This window comes from Emys orbicularis, chromosome 11 (genome assembly GCF_028017835.1).
Source record: "Emys orbicularis isolate rEmyOrb1 chromosome 11, rEmyOrb1.hap1, whole genome shotgun sequence".
Lineage (NCBI taxonomy): Eukaryota > Metazoa > Chordata > Testudines > Emydidae > Emys > Emys orbicularis.
The window spans coordinates 55,726,863-55,750,153 of record NC_088693.1 but is presented as its reverse complement, the minus strand read 5'-3'; the positions used below and the strand labels follow the sequence as shown (position 1 = coordinate 55,750,153).

The 23,291-nt window shown below is 42.3% G+C and overlaps 1 protein-coding gene across 1 annotated transcript in view; it reads left to right on the top strand.

Moving 5' to 3' along the window:
* HECW2 (HECT, C2 and WW domain containing E3 ubiquitin protein ligase 2) overlaps positions 1-23,291 on the top strand; it is a 185,091-nt gene that overhangs the window by 63,469 nt on the left and 98,331 nt on the right. The window contains exons 3-4 of the mRNA XM_065413387.1: positions 12,010-12,104; positions 16,292-16,367. Of these exons, the coding sequence (XP_065269459.1) occupies positions 12,010-12,104; positions 16,292-16,367 (171 nt within the window). The remainder of the gene's footprint in view (positions 1-12,009; positions 12,105-16,291; positions 16,368-23,291) is intronic.

Below are 23,291 nucleotides of genomic sequence, written 5' to 3'. Positions count from 1 at the left end.
TTCTGAAAGTACAATAGAACATTATAGAAACATAATAAAAAGTCCTAATAGAATAAAAATGAAATTAATTCAGAGAATCCATTACCATAAAAGAAGTGTGTGGGGTGGAGGAGAAGTATAGGCTAGGACGCTAATAAACACTGGGGGCAAGAGAAACATCAAATTGTTTCGACAATATTTTAGATGTGGACGGATGTCTGGGGAACACACTTAGGCCCATCACAGAAAATGTACAGTTGCCTGCTGACCTGAGATGCAATGTTTGGATCCGTAAATGGCTGGTTTTGTGCAGATACAACGTACCATCAAGATCAGAGTCAAGGTGGATATTTAAAATATACTTGGGTTCCAGGGGTAGGGTTTTAAAAACCAGCAATGTTAGCTTAAAATCAGCCAGCCACTTCACAGGCAGCTAACATAAAGAATGCAAGCCAGGTGTAATGTGATCACTGTTGTTTTTGGCATTTAACAATTATGCCACTGTATTATGAACAAGGGAAAATCAATCTAATATTGTGTTCATGAGCACAGGTTATTCCTATTGCAATGTGTCCTGGGATGAATATGCCACTAGTAGTATGCGTTTCCGTTGAGGGCATGACCACAAGTGACACCCAACTATTAACCTAACTTCCTACAATAGGGAGTCAGCATGAATGATGTGTCATGTAGGTGACAGCTCTCCTTCTGCAAGACTTGTGTTCTTCCAGGGTTGAAGTTAAGGTGGTAGATGGATGCATTAGACCTAATATTTTCCAAACACTCCTCCAGAGCAGTGGCCATCAAGCTAAAGCTATATAGTTGTTTCATCAGTGTGCGAGTGATACTCTACCCTGTGTTTAGAAATGGACTCACCAGGAGACTCCATGTAACTGAAAATACGGGTCATAGTATAGATCCTTGGGGTTTGCCATATTTAAATCTTAGTGATGACACATATTTGTCCATCAGCACCATATTACTGCTCTTTTCTTGGAATGACTGGAACAACTAAAAGACAGTTCCAGGCACCACAGCAATGTCCTTTATTTGCTGAAACTACCATCCACGGTCAGTGTGTCAAATGCTACTGAGGGCCCAGCATGAACAAAATGACTAGTTGACCACAATGCAAAACCAGCAAGAGACTTATTTGTGACCCTGACAAGCATAGCCTAAATGCCAAAGTCTGGTACTCAAATTGGAAGTATTGGTATTCCAGTGCACCTGAAGTTGCGTAGCTGCTACTTTCTCAGTTCTCTTTCTCAAATGGTGTAGGTATGAGACTTGGTGGTAAGTGACAAATACTCAAGTGTGAAGAGAAGGTTTCTTGTCTAAAGATAGCCAGCGTACTCACTAAGAGAGGTGTTGATAATACCTGTTAAAAATGGTAACACAGCCACACCATGTGCTAAATAATCAAGATGGTCTACAAGGAATCTGGAATGCCCAATTCCATCACGTTAGCTTTTATCAGTGGGAGTTGGGTGGATTGGGCCAAAGGCTCCTTCTACTATCCCCAAAGCTTACATCCTCTTCAGAGAGGCATTTTACATTTGATGCCCTGATTCAGAAAGCTGCTTAACTTTAAGTATGTGAGTAGTCCCAGTCAAATCAAGTGGATTGGTTATATGTTTAAAGTTAGGCACATGGTTTAGTACCCATTAAGGCCCTGATTTATGGTATCTTCAATCCAGGGCCGGCTCTGGCTTTCTGGCCGCCCCAAGCGCAAAAAAAACCAAAAACGCGTCGGCCAGAGCCAGGATGCAGGGGGACTCCCTGCCCTGCAGATGTACCCCGGCTAGCGGGGGGAGAGAGAGAAGGCGGGCGGCCAGGGCTTCAGCGGGGCGCTGCCACGCGGCCCCTCCCGCTGTGCCCCCTGCCGGGAGGGCTCCGCACCGTTCCGGTCGGCTGGGAGGGAAGGACGTGGGCTGCCCTGCCGGGCTTGCTGCAGGGCGCTCCCGTCCTCCACGCCGCTGCCCCCTACAGGGCGGCCGGAGCGGAACAACAACAACAAACAAAAAAAACAAACAAACAAACAAACAAAAAAGCGGCCGTGCCGCCCTAGGATTGGGCGGAATGCCGCCTCCTACAAGCTGCCGCCCCAAGCACCAGCTTGCTCGGCTGGTGCCTGGAGCCGGCCGTGCATCAATCCCTCTAGTTTAGTTCCTCCACGCATTTAGTTCTCCCATCCTATAACCTCCCCTTACGGAACCATCTTCCATTCACACCATTGCCAAACACGTAACAAACACAAAGGAAGAACTCTTCTTTTCCTCCCCTCAACTCAAACAAACCACAAAAAGCAGACACAAAAGGTGGCAGGGGAAATTGTCTCTTTGTTATGAAAATGGTGAGTTTCATTCACTCCCCCAATACACTCCCCCCCGAAGAATCAACAAAACAAAGACGATCAAGGAGAACTCACTATCCTGACGCAAAAGTCAACAAAACAGCCTGAAAAGACTCTCTTCTAAATAAATGCTCTAACTAGTAATCAAAACAAAGACCAAAAATAATCATAATTGTGCACACACCGACATGCTCCAAAAATATCCACAGCCAGTACTGATGGGAGTGAGCAGGGGATGAAAAGGAAGGGTGAAATGAAGCACCTGCCGAGTACAATGTCCTGCTCACCTCACAAATAGCTGGTGCCCTTAGGCTGTCCTCTCCAGACAAAGGGGCTGACTTTATGCTGCAGTGCCAGCCATAACAGAGGCAGGTGTTCCTTTCTTCCGGTCCCTAGGCAAAGGGCAAAAGTGTGATGTTAGCATGAAATGTAACACTCTGTAGCTGTAGAAATTCAACAAAGCAAAATTGAGCTGTGATATCACTGAGATAGCAGCCTGAGATTTAAAAACAGAAATATTTCATTACTCATGTCATGTAATACAAGTTAATGGGCGCTGCCTGTTTTGGGGAGAGGGAGGTATGGTGGGGGGCTAAAAGCTGTGATTCACTAGTCATCTCAGTTAAGCTGCTGTATGCATTCAAGGATTGTTTAAATACAGAATAGTGACATAAACTCCATGAAGGGATTATCTCTCTGCTCTCAGTGAAATAAAAAGACCAGTTCAGTGAGTGCTCCTCTGAGTTGGTGGCAATATCGTGCAGGTACAGTTCAGTGTAATGTAGTCAGACCATTCTGAGATGCTTTGGAATGTTACTGAAGGTTCTGAGTGTCCATTCTGGGAAACATGACATTAGGTTGTTCTGGGTTCTGCTCAAACCAGTTCCTTCAGTCCCCAGCCCAGCAGAGGCTGGCATTGTTGCAGATGGGACAGAACTTGGCCAAGGGCTTCTGCTCCTGCACCAGGGGGCTGATTTATAATGGCAGTCTGCTCTGCATCAATGATGTGACTCAGGAAAAGCAGAGATCTTGTGACCAGTGTGAAATGGGCCTGATGATGCCCTACTGGAGAGCAGGAATGTTCAGTGGAAGCGATATGGCGGGAAATAGCATAAAAAATGCATCCCTAACCTCCCTTTGTGAAGGCATGGGATTAGAGTCCCAGTTCCTACATTGCTGCAGTTCCTAAATCCTGTTTCCTTCCCATAGAAGGATAGGGTTAGTTCATGGAGTAATGGGGCAGGGAGTTCATAGAATCATAGAATATCAGGGTTGGAAGGGACCTCAGGAGGTCATCTAGTCCAACCCCCTGCTCAAAGTAGGACCAATTCCCAACTAAATCATCCCAGCCAGGGCTTTGTCAAGCCTGATCTTAAAAACCTCTAAGGAAGGAGATTCCACCACCTCCCTAGGTAACCCATTCCAGTGCTTCACCACCCTCCTAGTGAAAAAGTTTTTCCTAATATCCAACCTAAACCTCCCCCACTACAACTTGAGACCATTACTCCTTGTTCTGTCATCTGGTACCACTGAGAACAGTCTAGATCCATCCTCTTTGGAACCCCCTTTCAGGTAGTTGAAAGCAGCTATCAAATCCCCCATCTTTCTTCTCTTCTGCAGCCTAAACAATCCCAGTTCCCTCAGCCTCTCCTCATAAGTCATGTAAGTTGGAAGTTTAGGGAGACCAACCCTGACGAGATGGTAGCTACCACCTTGTTTATGGTTTTCTTTACTGATGAACAGATTTGCAAGAATGAACGGACAGTGAAGTATATCTTTCAGCTGCCATGGAGTGTCTTGAAACCTAGAATCATTTTCAGGGATGCCAAAAATGTCTGTTGTCAAAACCTTGAGCGTTCAGTCCTGAAGCAGCTTTTCAGCTTCAGATACTAGGGAAATAAACTCTTCAGGCAGGTAGAGAACTGGATATACTGTGAAACTATTTCAGGGCCTGATCTTTACCATCTGCTGCACTATCCATTGAAATGGAAAGCAGCAGGGAGTCTCGTCTGTTGTTTTTTCTTATCATTTTTATTTTTAAACCTGTCCACTTTGTACACTGGGGAACAGCCAGAATATCTCCAACCCTTATCTTTGTCATTCTAGGGATCCTAAATATTCCTGAAATATACTATCAAATACATGAGTGACATTCCATGTTCACATAGAATAGAACGATATCCCAGAATAAGACATTAGGAGACCCAGTTTGCTGCAAAAGTTGCTGCTGTTCTGATTTTTCTTCGTTTGTAATGCTCTCTTACCATTACATCCGATTATCTCACAATTTTTTCTCATAACATCTCTGTAGGGTAGGGTTCTGCTATTATTTCCATTTTACAGATGGGGAACTGAGGCACATTGAGATTAAGTGACTTGCCCAGGGTCACACAAGAAGTCTGTGTCAGAGCAAGAAACTGACCCATGTGTCCCAGGCTACTGCCCAAAACACTGGACCAGCCTTCCTTTCTATGTTCATAAAGTTGTTCTGAAGACTCTCCATATGACTTTTGCGACAAAATTAATTTGTGCACCTATAATGTAGAATTGAATGGAGAGTCTACAAATGTCATCAAAACCATCTGGTGATTTATTAACAATTCTCTCTGAATATGAAATTATTGTAGCAAGAGTATAAGAAAGATGATTAGAAATGTCTTTCTCTCAGAGAGAGAGAGAGAGAGAGAGAGAGAGAGAGAGAGATTTACTTTTACCTCCCAGGAAAGAGCAGAGGTCAGTCTTGGGGTTCACAGACAAGTGGGCTAGTAAACAGACATCTGCACTGATAGTGTTTGCATCTCACTTCGCCATCATTTTATATGAAAGAGGCTACAAAATAAAAGCCCAGTCCTGTGAACACTTACCACTGGGCATACTGCTTACTCCACTGTCTTCAGCTTTATACAATAGACAAAGGCTATTGAAGCCAATGGGATTCTCTCAGAAGTAAACACTTGTTGGATGCGGGCTCTAAAGTAATAATGTACTATACTGTCCATAATCTCATTCTGGTGAGTGTCAACTTCAAAATTTCTCTCCAAGAAAAATCCTATATAAAGTAGGACTTTAGCTTTAAAGTCATATTTTTTCAAATATATCTATTCTGTACTATGTTTATTTCTATAAATATATTGATTTGCATATATTTGTTGTGCTGATGCAAGTTTAAATCTTGAACAGTAACACATGGTACTGCTGTTGGGATTTTTCTGATACTCCAAGTCTTGTCACATCAATCACCTCTGGGATATTTATGGGTAAATTACTACTGTCACTGCAGTACAACATTCTGGCTCAACATCTGTGCATATAGACCATTTGTATTTTGTATTGATAGAAATCTCAGTTTGGGGCCTGAATGGAATGTGAGATAGGTTCAAGGAATGTAATTATACTGTCTGCCTCATGCTGGTGTACTGATGTTACAGTCAGAGTTGATATATAAGGTGTCTATATGCAAGCTCTATTTTCAACTAATTATAACTTTGGCAAAAATAGTTCTTTGAGATTGAAACTTGCTGTACTTGGGGTCAGTAAAGCTCATTTTCCAATCATCTCCCTTTGAGTTTGATTTAAAAACATTTTTTGGCTTATTTTCACTTAGTGAGCAGTAGAATTTGAAAAATTTTTGTGTCACCATTCCTTCCACTCAGATAATTTAAAAAAAAATTGTTTTAAAAGATGAACTCAGCATTCCATAAATCCTTGAGGATTAATGCTATGGCTAGTTGGCAGGGATGGGGGAAAGGCATTGTTAAGAGCTATAAGAACACAAAGTTCAGTGTTTTCAAAGTTACATCAATGAGAAGTTGTTTTGACCAAGAATATTTATTGCAAGTTGACTATCAAATATTCATCGCTTGTATCCATTTTAATGTTAATATTCCTAATTTTTTTGCTCGTTTAACCCCCTAAATTCTCAGGGCCTGACTCTTGTTTGCATACCTTACTTTGCAAGAAATTAATGAGAGGGGGACTATTCGTGGAGTATTGTACAACTCAACATGAGTAAAGGTGGCAGAATTAAGACCAGAGGAAATACAAGATAAATATTTTAATATTTCTCAATCCCATTAGGGTCACCTCAGAATTAGGAAGTTTAGAGTATATTGTAAATAATTAAGCAGCAGAATTTTGAATTAGCTTTGATTAATGAAGAGAATGACATGGCACCTCCAGAGTCCTGGGATGCTGTTCTGCTATTATGTAATCCATGTCCTTTAATTGTTCCATCTGGGGTCTGTTTATCTCATTTCTGCATGATTGTTGTCCCCAAACTATTTATAAACTGTTTCTAACAGCATTCAGTATTCTGCTGAAGATGGTTTGGGATTCCCTAGAAATTTTCTTGTTACATTTTTTTTGTTTTTAAATCTGTTCCCTTTAACCACTATTTTTGAAAGTGTCAGAATCAACCTAAACTTTTATAATCTTTTGTCTCATTTTCACAACAGATGGCAAATCTCCATAATCTCACTAAGACAAAACAGACAATAGGACTACTTGTGCTGAAAATCAAGCATGTACATAAGTGCTTTGCTGAACTGGAGCTTAATATGCAGTGTAGATGATTGTGTATAATAATATTTACACTTAGTCTATCCAAGGATCTCAACACTTTACAAGCCCCATTTTATGTATACGATAAAGGAGGCACAGTTCCATGGATGTAAGCTCCCTGGGTAAATATACTTCGCCTTCACTCAGAACAGTAACATGAACCCTTGTAAACCATGAGTGGGCATTCAGTAAGGATTGTGGAATAATCAAATGATTTGCATGTGAAATCTATTGTGATAGCTGTTTAAAGTCAATAACCTAATGGTGTAGGGGCCAGAGAGAAAGAAATGGCAGGAGAAGACAGTAGAGGGAAACAGATGAGAGAAATATAGGGGAAGAGGGTGGAGGAGAAAACAAGGAGCATCAAAAATGTCTTTGTTCTTGACAGGATTAGATCTAAGGCTGGCCCCATCAGTTAGAAACTTTTCTTTCTCTGATCAGTTTAATTTCAACATGAGTTCTCTCAACTTTCCAGCTGGTGATAATATCTATCTTATAGTAAGTGCTGTGCATTTATGTTTGGGGACACATTGACCAGTGTTCTCTTCCTAACGAATGGCGTTTAATCTCCAGGACCCACTGGTAGTTTTTGAGACACATTTGATATTGTCTCATAGGATCTCAGAACCCAACTACTTGATAAGAGGCCAGGAGGAATGGCATAGTAGTGTGAAGCCATAGCTGACTGGTCTATCGTGGCTGCCATAGCTTTGGAGAGTTAGGACCACAGACGGGACCTTATTTAGCTAAATCCTGATGGCATCAAACTAGTGACTTGAGCCTTGTGTTCTAAAAAGTAGTATTTCCATGATGAGTTTATATTTTTGGTGCTTGGGCCTGAATGGGAGAATGTCTTCAAGTGAAATTTTGTGAATACCTGGGATATCAAAGCTCAAACTCTTGAAAAAATGTATAGTAATACGTCTTATGATTAAAGTACAAACATTTATTTTATAAATGTTTTTTAAATTGTTAAGTTGTGGACTTCTGTTTAGAACGATCTAATCTGTTGCAAAGGGACAAGTAAAATAAATTCCCAGCATTCTATGGAAATAATCTTTTATGTGTTTTCATTCCTGTTTTTCGAATTGGGGAAAAATCAATAGAGATTATAGAAACCCTTATGTATTGCTGAAAATGTATATTCAGTACTCTGGACTGCATCCAATAGTTAAGAGATTTGTCAGTAAATAGTGCTGTGAAAGAGTTCCCCCCACCCCCCAATTCATAAGAGGATCTGTACGTACAGTGCTGAAGGGCCTCCACACTGTTATAGCTGAAGTACAATACGTCTTTAGCTTTTCAACAAAAATTGAAGGTGACTTGATTATGGTGTACAAATACTTTCATGGGGGGAAAATAACAAGTACTAAATGGGCACTTTAATCGAGCAGAGAAGTGAATAATAAGAGCCAGTGGCTGGAAGCTGAAACCAGGCAAATTCGAATTGGAAGTCAGGCATACATTTTTAACAGTGAGGATGATTAATCCCCGGAACAAACTACCAAGGGAAGTGGTGGATTCTCAATCTCTTGGTGTCTTCAAATCAAGACGGGGTTCCTTTCTGGAAGAGAGATGCTTTAGTCCAGGGGTGGCCACCCTGCGGCTCTGGAGCCGCATGCGGCTCTTCATAGGTTAATATGCGACTCCTTCCGTAGGCACTGACTCCGGGGCCGGAGCAATAGATGCTAACTTTCCAATGTGCCAGGGAATGCTCAGTGCTCAACCCCCTGCTCTGCCCCAGGCTCTGCGCCCACTTCAACCCTTCCCCCGAGCCTGCCATGCCCTCACTCTTCCCCCCTCCCTACTAGAGCCTCCTGCACACTGCGTAACAGCTGATCACGGTGGGCGGGAGGCGTGGGGAGGGAGCGGGAGGAACTGATTGGTGGGGCTGCTGGTGGGCAGGAGGCGCTGCAGGTTGGAGTGGGGGGAGCTCATGGGGGGGCTGCTGACATATTAGTGTGACTCTTTGGCAATGTACATTGGTAAATTCTGGCTTCTTCTCAGGCTCAGGTTGGCCACCCCTGCTTTAGTCAATTACAACTTCTGTTTGAACAATGCGTAACTTATTGGGCTCAATACAGGGATAAGTAGGTGAAATTCAATGGCGTGTAATATACAAGAGGTCAGACTAGATGACTTCTGACTTTAAACTCTATGTATCTTAACTTGAAGAAAGAACAGTTACTTACCCTGCAGTAACTGGTTTTACGAGATGTTGTAGACCAGGGGTCGGCAACCTACAGCACGCGTGCCAATTTTGAGTGGCATGCTGCCTGCCCGGTGAGAGGAGGAGGAGGAGGGGCCGGAAAGCGCCACGCTGTGGGAAGAAGCGGGGGAGGGGGGAAGCTTGGCTGCCGCAGGACCAAGCTTCTGCTTCCTGCCCCCGCAGGGGAGAGCGGTGGGGGGGGGTCCTGGCCCCCAGCCCCACTCAGCCCCCCCGCCCACCGTTCTCCCCTGCAGGGGCAGGAGGCAGAAGCTTGGTCCTGCGGCAGCCAAGCTTCCCCCCTCCCCTGCTTCTTCCCACAGTGTGGTGCGTTCCGGCCCCTCCTCCTCCTCCCCATCCCTCTCCCTGCTGGCGATGGCCCTTGCGAGGGGGAAGGGGAGCGGAGCAGAGCCGAGCGCAGCGTGCTCCCTGCTCCATAGAGGAGGCAGAGAGAGGTAGGGATGGGCCTTGGGGAAGGGGGTGGAACAGGGCATATCCCTCCCAGCCCCCTGCCCTGAGCCGCTCAGGGCAGGGGGCTGGGAGCACCCCCACGAGCCGACACCCCAGCCCTCTGCCCTGAACCCCCCCACACCCAGCCTTGTGCCCTGCACCTCCACACACACCCCAGCCCTCTGCCCTGACCTTGAGTACCCCCCAACACCCAGCCCTCTGCCCTGAACACCCCCCACCCAGCCTTGTGCCCTGCACCTCCACACACACCCCAGCCCTCTGCCCTGACCTTGAGTCCCCCCCAACACCCAGCCCTCTGCCCTGAACACCCCCCACCCAGCCTTGTGCCCTGCACCTCCACACACACCCCAGCCCTCTGCCCTGACCTTGAGTCCCGCCCAACACCCAGCCCTCTGCCCTGAACACCCCCCACCCAGCCTTGTGCCCTGCACCTCCACACACACCCCAGCCCTCTGCCCTGACCTTGAGTCCCGCCCAACACCCAGCCCTCTGCCCTGAACACCCCCCACCCAGCCTTGTGCCCTGCACCTCCACACACACCCCAGCCCTCTGCCCTGACCTCGAGTCCCTCCCCCAACACCCAGCCCTCTTCCCTGAACCCACCCCACACCCAGCCTTGTGCCCTGCACCTCCACACACACCCCAGCCCTCTGCCCTGACCTTGAGTCCCGCCCAACACCCAGTCCTCTTCCCTGAACCCCCCCCACACCCAGCCCTCTGCCCTGACCCCTGAAACCCCCACACCCCCACTGCCCTCTGCCCTGACTCCTGAATCCCCCCACATCCCCACTGCCCTTTGCCCTGAACCCTCCACATCCCCACTACCCTCTGCCCTGCACCCCCCCCAGACCTCCAGACCTCTGCCCTGATCCCTGAACAGCCCCCCCAGGTCTGGGGTCCTGGCTGCCGGCCCCTTGCCAGCCGGCGTTCCGGCAACAGGCCCCGCTCAGCCCGCTGCCGGCCTAGGTGAACAGAACCCCAGGCTGGAAGCGGGCTGAGCAGGCTGGCGGCGTAAGATCAGCATTTTAATTTAATTTTAAATGAAGTTTCTTAAACATTTTGAAAACCTTGTTTACTTTACATACAACAATAGTTTAGTTATATAATATAGGCTTGGAGAGAGACACCTTCTAAAAAAACATTAAAATGTATTACCGGCACGCGAAACCTTAAATTAAAGTGAATAAATGAAGACTCGGCACACCACTTCTGAAAGGTTGCCTACTCTGGTTGTAGACAGTGTGGATTCCACACCCTATCCTCCATCCCCATGTTTCAGAGTCCTCAGCAACCTTGGGCTTAGAATTCCAAGGGAACTGAAGGAGGCCTGTGGCTGCTTTCTGTCCTCATACAAGAGCACGAGGAGGCACAGGGAACATGGTGGCCATAGCATGCACTGCTATTCAGAATTCTTCACTCTGGTGTGCATAAGGCAGATGCACACCTACAGTGGGCTCCACACTGACATCTTGGATAACCACAGTTATTGTAGAATTAATAACCATTCTGTATTCCAGAACAGTATCCACATTTAAAAAAAAGTTTTCATATGCAATTTAGGCAGAGCCTCAGCTTTTACCTCTTGGTTAAATTTTCATCTCAGTATAATGCATGCTGGTGCTTTTTACTGTGATCTAAAAATATTAATGTATTAATCTTAGCATATTTGTATCATATTTCCCCCTTGAGAAGCCGAATAGTCAGTTCCTTAATTATTGCATAAAATATCAAGATACAAAATATCTTCAGTTAAACTGACCAAATGTTGAAAAGTAGCTATATCTAGGGCTATATCATTTCCAGGGTTTAATAGTTATATGACAAAATAGTTTAAGCATAAAACAGCTTGCATGCAATACAATATGGTCTCTTGCATTGCAAGAAATCTAGTTCTAGGTCTGATGAAGATCTTAAGTAATTTTAATTCACCTTTATTTTTTTAAGAGTAAAATGGAGCTCCCTTCACAAGTCAATGCCAATACTAAATACATTATTCAATTATCTTGTTTCCCTGTTATTTGGCTCCAGAAGATGTATAAAAAGCAGGTCAATATCTGTCTTGGCTGGTGCTTTCATTTGGACAAAACCACATGCTGAAATTTATTATCTTTCTTATCAAGTGATTATTGTGAATGGGCCACCAGGTTTTTACTGGCTTTGAAGTGATTTCAGGATTTGGCTCTTTCCTCTTTAAGAAGGAAAGATTTTCAGGTTTCCAGAATTTGGAAGGAAATATAGATCATAACTTTCATTGAAATGCCTTTATACTGGAGATGGGATAGATTAATAAATAATGTTGGTGAAACAGCCCGTTACTCATTTCCGGAAGAGTGAACTACGATTCAGTTGATTTTCCCCATAAGCGTGGGGCTGCCTCTGTTTTGTCCCACATTAACAATGTATGGATTCCACATGAGTGTCTGTCTGTTTGTTTTCCCAGCTGAAATAAAGATCTGTTTTAAATACTACCATGGTATTAGTGGAGCCCTGCGAGCTACTACCCCATGTATCACTGTGAAAAACCCTGCTGTGATGGTAAGTGGAGCCTTTATATTAGTTTGTAATTTATCTGTAAGGAGATCATTTAACCTGTCATTTAAGTCCACTTAATATCAACATCAATCTCCTAGTTTTGCCATTAACTGGGATTTTTGTGATTTTACCTGATGCCGTCCAGTTGTATTATAGGCTGCATAGAAGTAATGGCTCTTGTTAAGGTTACCCAATACTTTTAATGATAAGACTTCGTTTTCAATTGCTTATAATTTTGCCAGACTTTAACTGGTTGGGCTGAGATTTTTCATGCTGTGTGTCTACTTCAGGCTGAATCTTTTTAGAAAGAATAAGCCAAAACAGTTTAACTGTTCCTCAAAATGAGGTTAGGAAATATGTATATTTAGCATGGGCAAAACAGTTGTTTTGTTGAGAAGCACAATGACTTGAAATTTAGCAGAGGGCCTTTTGCCATCCCTGTAGAAATCCACAGAAATTTGGCCAAGTCATGAGCCTTTGAAAATCTCAGTTTACAGATGCTCAATAGAAGGTGGGACTGGGATGTGGGGCCGAGTATGGGAGGGCTGAGACTGGGACAATGAGTTGGGTTTGGAGGGGACTGGGACAAGTGGTCAGGGAGGGCTGAGTCAAGGATAGGTAGCGGGACCAGGGAAAGAAGCGGGGAGGGGGGAGACAGGGCAGAAGGGTCTGTAATCACTAAAGCATGTTCCCTTTTGAACTTGGAGTAGAACCCAGGATTCGTTCGTCTTAGTATTAAATTTTCCCACTGGCAAATGTTTGCCTTATCTTCCTGTAGAGACTGGCCTGCATAGAGGATGACAACCTACTACTATCACTTTTTTAAAGTCTGCAACCTCTTAATTTAAAATTACATGCAAAAAGCTACATTATATTCTCAGTTGTAATTGTGCACTGCTATGTATATGTAAAACATACCTTTTCTGAGTTTGGGTTTACCCATATCTCAAGCTTGAGATGACTAAAACTCCAATTTATTGGACTGTTAATTACTTATTAAAAGTAGGTAGAGCTATTGAGAGTTGCCCAGTGACTAAAATGGAAGTTACCAGGGTAGATGGAAAAATTCCTGGTAATACCTGAAAATAATTGAATTCTCATGACTATTCCATAAGCATCTTGTAGTGCAATAGATTTAGATTTTCTTCACAACATCAAACAATTACTATTTATCCCAGTGCTGAACACACTTTTTTGTGAAATACCGACTATTTTAAGTAAATAGTTTTAATCGTTAAAAATAAATAATTCAGTTCTGTTAAATAAATGCATTATTATATGCACTGCAAGGCTTCCCAACTTTGTAGTGTACTTATTTCAGTTTATCACTCTATGTACCCAGTTTACATAATATAATGTGTAGCCAGATAATCCTCTGGTGACTATACAGTTGTGGATACTGAAAGTTGTAATTTATTTCATGTCATTAGTATTTTCTTGATCTTGCACTCCTCCTTTTTAAGGAGGTCTGTACTGTATGGGTATATACAATAAATAGGTGAAAGATGTGGGTATTTAAGATTGTATTTCATTGTCATTGTGTTAGTATGCTAGCAAAGTGCCAGCCTTAATGTAAATTCCATTGCAGTGAAGCTGCTGTAACATTGATGTATTTTTACCTTTATAATAGTTTAATTGAATGGAGGCATTTTTTCTGTTTTAAAAAAAAAAAAGTATTGCTCGTGTGGACAGTTTGTTGCCATGACTTATTAGTATGATAATGTGGTCTTATCTGATGGAATGACTCCTCAGAAAAAATATACACAGAATCAACAAGGACTTTTTCTTAATGAAGAATGTTTGGAACAAGAAATCAATATAAGTTAACAGCCAAAAAACAAACAAACCCCGAAAACTCCACAGTTCTTATGACCTTTGGTGTTCAGCCCAACTGTCCCAAAGATATCTATACCCCGCTCTGCTTTCCAAGCACCTTTGCAAAGGATAGAGGAAGCTGAGATGGAGTTAATCCATTGTCCATGGAAGACCAGGTCATTCTGCAGCATGGTGTCACAGGTGACTTACCCTTATGAAGTCATTTGGAATAACAGTTTCATAGTCAATAGGCACATGACAGAATGCAGAACACCTTTATTGAGAAATGTTATTGCATGAGAAATGGTGAATCATGAATATAGTACTTATGCAAAATGAAATATGCTGAGATGTGTACAATGTAACTTCCTATCACTGTGCATCCTTTCTGAAGAGCATCAAGGCCCATGGAGACCTCAGACAAGAATGTCATCGCTTTTTCTTCATCTCTGCTGTTTCTTCATCTTTGCTACATATTATGCTAAATGTTAGAATTTTGCTAACGAGGAAATTCTTAGACTTTGGATACTGATTAATCCTCATCACTTAGTCTTGCTTTGTTTTTGCGCTACTTTAGTGTGCAGATACATTCCATGATGATTGGCATGGCAGTCAGATTAACAGATGAGATCGCAATATCTGCTTGTTTTAAAAAAAAAAAAAAAAAAGATTTGAAAAGACAGCCATTACACTTTATATTAAGTTGAGGCTGAGTTTCTTCATAGATTAAAGATGTTAAGGCCAGCAGAGGCTATTCCAAACATGTATTCTGAACTCCTGGCTGCTGAACCTCATCCAGTAACTTCTGTATCAAGCCCATCACTTCTGTTTGAGTAATAGCCTAATTTTTAGAAAGCTATCCAGTCTTGATGTAAAGAGGTGTCTTATCTTTCACAGATTTAACATATGGCTAAATGCAGCTGGACTGCAGTATTTTTCTCAGTGTTTAACATCCCAACTATGATTTATATTCTTGGAAACAGACCACTTAATAGTTTTTCTATTGTGTATCTTTTTTTTATACCCTTCATTTACATGCATGTTTCCGCAACATATTTTTCTCTTTTTAAATGTAAAATCACTTTGGTAACACTCTGTTTTATTAGAGATGCATACCCCCAGTGTACACCCTACAGTGTGTCCAGATATCAAGCTTTATCAGACTTACAATCTGGTAAGCATTTCCACAGGTTGTCTTCACCTTATCCTAGCAATTCATTGTCTTTTCCCTGCTGGATGAGAGTGCTGTGCTTCCTTTTAAATTAATTTGTCCTGAAACACAAACCCTATATTTTCAAAAAGTAAGAGAATGTCTTACACTGAAGCTAGGAGCATGCCTCCTAGTGTGGATAGACAGACTTGTGCTAGCTCCTTTAGAGTTAGTGTGCTAAAAATAGTAGTATGGATGTTGCGGCACAGGCAGTGGCATGGGCTCGCCATCCAAGCTCAGACCAAGGAGGTCATGGGGGCTTGGACTTGGACTTGGGTGGCTAGTCTGAGCTGCCCCCCATGTCGCAACATCCACACTGCTGTTTTTAGTGCACTAGCTTGAGTGGAGCTAATACAAGTGTCTCTACCCGGGCTGGGGAGGCTCCCGCCCAGCTGCAGTGTAGACATACCCCAGTAGTCCATGATTTGTGATAGACTGTTTAGCTGGATACATGTCACTCTTGGAAAAAAGGCAAGCTCCTCCTACTGATGCATTTGCAAAAACTCCATTTTGAAGGAGGAAATGGGGCAGATTTATTTCTAATAAGTGAAACTTACAAAAACAAACAAACAAAAAAAAGCCCTCATCAGGGAAAGTACAAATAAACCTCAGTGAAAGTTTCCCAAGTATGAGCATGGCTTTCAGATCAATGCCATACTTAGAAATCTGATGTGCCTTATTTTGTCACATAGATGTTAAATATTTTGATAGTCTTCTCTTTTGATTGCCCTCAGTGAGCCATGTATTTTGTGTTTAGGTAATAAATGGTACATGGAAGTACTTACTGTACAGTGTCTGTGGTTAGCTCATGCTTATGTATAAAATGCTAATTTGCGCTATTGATTTTTTTGAGAAGACACAAAAACCTATGAGGAAGAAGGGCTTTCGCTTTCTCCAGTTAATACCCTCCACACACCTAATAGTCCATGCATTATGTATGTTCGGAAGATTCTCAATATTGCAATATTGATACTACATAGCACAGAGAGTCATCAGTATTCGTGAAATACCAGGGAATTTGGGGTGGACAGAAACTGGTGTCTTCAGATTGTAGCTTTGTCTATGGGTAATATTCTTCTCCTGAGTACTTCATAATCATCCTCATGAACATACAAAAACAAATGAAAAATGCCATGATACGCTTCATTTTTTTCTCCCTCTTTAGATGGGGGCGGAAGGCATGGATGAAGGCGCTTCTGCCGCTCAACAATCTCGGAAACTAGTCAGCTTTGCATTATCAGGTAAGATTTCAGAAGTATCTTGCATTATCCCACTAAAACAGGCATCAGTTTTGTGTTAGATTATTACTGAAAGTCCGAATTAACTCCAACTGTACTATGGCAAAGCAAATGTACATTTATAAAAAAAAAAAAAAATTACTGAGCTAAAATACCCAAAGATGGAAAACATTTCCTCTTCAGCTACATCTCTCTTCTTTAGGAGCGCACTCTAGTGGTTCAAATGATATAATTTCATTGAGAACATGTATATGTTCAAAGCAAGCAAGATTCATTTATATCCAGAAGTGAATGAAACCGATTTGATGGATCTAGCATGAGAAATCTCCAAGAAATTTTCAGTGTGCCCAAGGGAACATCCATCTCAGACTGAGTAGTGGTAAAGCTAGCTTTTCTGCGCATAGAAAAGGGCTAATGAAATGCAAGTTTAGTCCCATTGCTTTGAGAGATGGACAGAGTGCCAGAACAAGGGTTGTAAATAGTGAAATCTTTTTGAATACTTTTTTTTCCCATCGGTAACAGAGAAAAGGAATTAAACTCTTACTCATGTTGATTAGTGCTTACTCTACATGTGGTCTCATGAGAGTAAAGTATCTCAGTGTGAACAAAGGAGGTAGAATCTGGTCCCTAAATCTTGAAGAACAGACAACAAAAACCTTGAGGAGATTTCTCTCTCTCTCTGTAGGACTAGAACACACTAAAGCTGCCTTTTAGAATGGTTTTGTAGCAATTAATGGGGAAAAACACAAGAAAGCCTATAGAAAATGAGTAGGGTTCGATAAAAATCACTCTAAAAACCTATAGAGTATAACAGAGTTCTAGCTCGGTTGCAGGAATTGTATGGTTGATTTAAACATTTTATAGAATGGTAAATTGAATAAGATTTTTCCATAAAGGTACTGCGTCTGGGGAAAGGTGGTATGTTTTTTAAGTGTTTGGGCTTTTGTGTGTGGAGAAGGAGATACTTCTACCTTGTAGAGCAGAATTTTGCAGGGTAATGTCTTTGTGTGAATGATATTGTCCTCCCGGGCTGGCCACAGAGAGGATCAGGGACCTAACTAATGTTGGCAAAGAAGGTCTCTTTTTGTCTTTAAGTGCTAGAAGTTTCTACTTTTGGAGGTGAAAGATTAGTCCCAGCCCCCTGTATGAGTGTGATTATAGAGAGATATCAGTAGTGACTCCACTACTGAAATTTACACTTAAGTCATGGCCCAAATCCCTCTGTTTCATACTTAAGTGATGGCATTACTCTCCAATGTTGGTATAATATCGCTTCAGAGGACAGTTGAATTTACTATGTAATATTTTGATGAAATATCCACTTTTGCAGAGGATTGTATCTCCCACAAAAGAAGTGACCCACAAGTAGGAGATATGAGACTGATCTAGCTAGGAGGCAGAAAGGTAGCATAAAGGGGGTCTAGCTCTACAAAGAACACATGCAACAGTGATTAGCCACAGGACCGATCACTTGCAGTGTGTACAATCCATCTCTTACTACAGATGGTGCGCTGCTAGGTATTCATAGGGGTTTGGTGGTACAATGAAATATATCGTGCTCGGGGACTAATTTGATTGCCATATGTGGAGTCAGAAAAGAATATTCCAACAGGTCAGATTGGCAGCAACTTTGGGGATTTTTTTCCATCCTCTCCAGGATGCGGTGCAGGTTTCTTGTCAGGATCATCTAGGTTCATCTCACTTAATCAGTTTCCTCCCATTTCAGGGGCCTTGAGGATTGGTCCATTTTGGTCCTTTCTATCCTCTGCCTGTGTGGCACATAATAGCTTAGTTTCCTGAGGGCTGTAATACCTTGGACTAATTTCTGTTTCTGGATTTAGTGTGGGGATGCTCTTAGCCTGTGCTACATAGGAGGTCAGACTAGCTGATCTGGCAGACCGGAGAAAATATCCTTTAAAAAATTACATGAATAACTTTCACTATTGGTTGCCCTATGGGAGGACTCTCTCAGAGGAAAGGAAAAATCAAGTTGCTGAAGAATTCTGTATTGACACTTACAAATAATAATTGTGAACACAAATGACATTAAAATGACTTTCTAAATTGTATGCTACATCTTCTCATGACCTAAGCAGGAAGGTCAGTTATAGTAGAGAAACCTGGAGAAGAAGAGATTGAATGAAACAATTAAAATAGCAATTGTGCATCTCTAGCACAAGATAGTATTTTAATTGCACTACACCTTTTAGCTATAATCTTTACAGCATGTGTCAATTTAGTCATGATGAAAAGGACTGGGGTGCTTTAATATCTGTTTGTTTGAACCCCAGGAAAATGTGATCAGAGAGGCTCCAGCAGGCATAAGCCAAGATTTTCAAAGAGACAGTTCTTTTGGGTTCCTACCCTGAGCCTGATTTTCAGAGGTCCCAAGCACCCACAACTCCAATTGAAATGAATATGTAATGTAGGTACTTACCACCTCTGAAAATCTGGTCCAAGATTTCTTAAGTTGGGCACCCAATGTCAGAGAGAACTTTTGAAAGTTTGAGCCATACTGCAGTAGTCAGAAATGTACAATCTCACTTGATGCACTCTGCCTTCCAATAGAGTTTGAGTGAAATCCTATTTCAATAAGGTTCCCTTTGCCTTTAAATATCAGATACTTCTTCATATCAACTGTCAGAGTGGCCAAAAGTGTGTTTTGCATGAACAGAATGACAATCTCAGACTCAGTTGCTTGGAGATCCAGATCACCTGGGATCACCTAGTGGTCTTGGTTTCATTTCCAAACCGTTGTCTCCTTTCACTTGTCTTCTTTTTCCCTGTCTCTGCTTCCTTAGTTCTCTGGGTTTCAGAGCCAGAGATGACTTAACATTTTTGGATGGCTTAGCATTAAATTTCCCATTTGACCCTCCTTTTGCCCCAAAATTCCCATCTTTATTTCATGACCCTCACACAAGAGATCCCCAAGTTCTTCCTCCAATTCTCCTGCAGTACTGCATCTTCCCTCTTCACCTCGTCTCACTCCAACACCCCTTTCCCCATTCCAATTCCTGATCTGAGTGTTTTCTCCAGATGGTTTCCCTAGGGAGTAGTGGAAGACCTTGTCAGCTCTTAAACAGCTGCGGTGGCCCAGAGCTGCTCCTATTCTGATACACCTTCTGGGAGAACACATAGTAGTAGCTCCTCTCCTCTCCCCAGTTACTCAAGTGATGGGTGGGGAACCCTGTCTCCTTCTGTGCTCTTTTCCCCACCCCTCTGCTCTCATCTGCTGATCTCTGAATGATTCAATAGACTCTTTTACGTGTTACTGCAAGTGAGCAAAATCCTCCCCTGGGAGTAGGATGTCTCTTAACCTGGCAGCTTCTGGGGAGCAAACTTCTAATCTAGGACTCTCAAAATTAGCCTTGGCCTACTAACATGATGCAGTAGTGGTGAATGAAATTTAAGTCTCAAACCAACACCAGCAGTGCTGGCCTCCAGGTCTTCTCCTTCTTCCCCCATCAAGGGCTAGCCTTGTTGCTTGCCTTCTTCATGTACCATTCAGTGTAGTACGTTTCTGCAGGCTGCTGTCACCAGGAGCATGCCCCTGGCACCCATGCTGTCAGACTTCTGGGAGCGTGCTTTGCTCCACATCCCTTTCCCCCCTAATATGCAGTCATCTCCTTGGGAATATTCCTCTTCCTCCCCCCCACCCCCTCACACTCCTGAAGTGCTCACTCCAAGATGGCGCATACTATGTCCATGAAGCCTGGCAGTTCTGAAAACTGTCCCCACCCATGGAACATGAACTCTTTGTAAAAGTTTAGTTCCATGATTGAACGCTCAGTGAAGCTGAAGTGAATGAAACTGTGTTTTAAGGCCAGAAGTGATCACTAGATTATCTAGCCTGTGTATCCACATCTTTCCTTCTCATTCAAGTTGAAAACTCAGCCTTTAGCTCCAGCAATTAAAGAAATTACAAATGATGGCATTTTGTTCTGCTCATTTTAATGTTTCCGAATGTAAAGTTTCTATTAGTGAAGTCCCTCCAGGACATGTCTCTGAATATGCTGCCTATGGTTCCCAAAATAGCTGCTCAGTGGAGCACCTAACTTGCAGGTATGGGAATGGTGGGGAGGAGCTGTCTTCATCTATTCACTCACTCAGAATGCTCTTCTGCACCAGAATGGCCTTTTCCCCTCTGTCTGCGGCAATGCTGTGATCCATTCTTGGTTTGCTAACACTCCCATCAGAGATGAACATGGCTAAATATAACATTTCAACTGGCTTGACCCTGTGTGGTGCTAACTAAGCATCTGTCCATTCATAAATACCTTTACTGCTCATCAGCATTCTGATTACCAAGGGAGGAAAGCAGTGAAGAAAGCAGTCTGCCAAAGAAGACAAACTTAGGCCCTGCACTGTCTCCGGGGATAGTCAAAACAGGTGCACGGTCAGGGTAGATTTGTCCTTGCACTTCTGCTAGCAGCAGAGCATGGAAACAACAATCTTGTTTGGGCAGACTGACTGGGAAAAGCAGGTCTACGACTTCTGCTTTGGTGTGAAACGAACATCATTTAATCATGAAACAAGTTTTGGCTACAGACTGAGAACTCATTTTCCTTGACTATTGTGTGAACAGAACTGGATCACACACATATTTGGGGGGAAAACGAATAGAAAACATAGTGCAAATAATATTCCTCACTGTGCTCCCATCTTGACTTACCGACTTCGTTTGAAAGGTCAGGTTTTAATCTTGCTTTTATGGAGGTGTCTTTCATTTTTTTTTTTTTTTTAAAAGCCTGCTCTTTTTCATTCTCCAATCTTTTCTAAGAGCACTTTAATTAACTATGTTCAGATAAATCCATTTTTAAATGATTTAAAGATGATGAAAGGGTAGGTGGCTTTTATAAAGAGGTCTCTAAAATTAGTTGGGAATACTTAGAAAGCTGAGTGGCTGAACCTCCCTGACCATTGCTGTTTATAGGCTATGACAGTGCATGTCAGAAAGCATTAGTGATATAATGCAGTACATTATTATATTAATATATCAATGCAAAATGGGGTTGCACGATGAAATAATATATCTGCCTTAGGCTGTAGGATCCTGCATGTTCTTAAGCTCTGTGTGTATTCAGAATAATTTAAAATTAAGTTCTGTGGATATATTTTAAAAAGTTGGGGAAAACATTAGTCTCTCTTGCTTGCTAATGAGTTCTTGTCTCTTTATGCATGAATTGCTTTTCATGGCTGGTGGATAACCATTTACAAAGAGGCACAGAGGGCTGCTTCTTTCACAAGCATAACTGTGCTCCTGCCTGGAGAAGGAGTGTGTCTAACTGGTTCAGATGAGAAGTGCATGATAGAGAACTGTAGTGGTGTTTCTCTGTCATTTCAGTTATGAAGAAATTGCTCTTAAAAGGATTTAGTTTGTATTTTATGATATTTCCTATACACTATTTTTAATGTGTCCTCACCCTCAACGGTTACTTTTGATCATTGGGTTGGGGTTTTTAGGTTGAATCCAAATTCAGTGTCTCATTTTAGTACAGTAAGCTTTTTCTGTGAGTGAAAAAACTACATACAAAATTGCACATCTGACCTTGTGTGTGCCAGCTTCACTGAGGTTGGAGACTGCACACTACATGCTAGGATACCTCATGAAGAAGGACCCAGAAATCTGTGGCTTCAGGGAACCGGAAAAGAAAAATACTTGAAAGTTAATTTTAAAATCAATTATTGTACTGAAAGAACCCCTCTTACCCTGGCTATTTGAGGCTTATGGCCCCAGCATTTAAGCAGGTGCTGAGGATATGAGCAAAAGTTCTTCTGGCAGGTGAGTATCCGTGTAAGTTACTCCATCATACAGCAGATAACACTGGTCTACAATTTTTGAGAAGTCGTCTGCTTCAGAGATAAAATGTGCTATTTATTATGTATTTTGATGTGCTGAATCCAAATATGACAATTAAAACAACTGATTGGCTACTGTTTCTAAGATATTTAAGTTTTTACATTTTATGTCTATGTATATTGTGTAGATAGTAGAGTTTTAATCATAAATTGTAAACCTAGGTCTTTTCATGTGTTTATGGTTGCTTTACATGATAATATTTCACCTGTCCTGTTTATGTAACACTTTAAAAATCAGCAAAAGGGTTATATAAATAAAATTTATTATGAAACAAAAGGCAAAAAACTATTATGTACATAGTTTAGTCCTATTCAGTGTCTACTCGGCGCTTCTTGGCTTGTCTCTTGTATTCATTAAATGGAGCATCTCTTGTCACTGTCCAGCAATAGTCTGCAAGCATTGATGGGCTCCATTTGCCCTGATAGCGTTTCTCCATTGTTGCAATGTCCTGGTGAAATCGCTCGCCATGCTTGTCGCTCACTGCTCCGCAGTTCGGTGGAAAAAAATCTAGATGAGAGTGCAAAAAATGTATCTTTAGTGACATGTTGCAACCAAGGCTTTTGTATGCCTTGAGGAGGTTTTCCACCAACAACCTGTAGTTGTCTGCCGTGTTGTTTCTGAGAAAATTTATTGCCACTAACTGGAAGGCTTTCCATGCCGTCTTTTCCTTGCCATGCAGTGCATGGTCAAATGCATCATCTCGAAGAAGTTCACGAATCTGAGGACCAACCAAGACACCTTCCTTTATCTTAGCTTCACTTAACCTTGGAAATTTTCCACGGAGGTACTTGAAAGCTGCTTGTGTTTTGTCAATGGCCTTGACAAAGTTCTTCATCAGACCCAGCTTGATGTGTAAGGGTGGTAACAAAATCTTCCTTGATTCAACAAGTGGTGGATGCTGAACACTTCTCCTCCCAGGCTCCAATGACTGTCGGAGTGGCCAATCTTTCTTGATGTAGTGGGAATCTCTTGCACGACTATCCCATTCGCAAAGAAAACAGCAGTACTTTGTGTATCCAGTCTGCAGACCAAGCAAGAGAGCAACAACCTTCAAATCGCCACAAAGC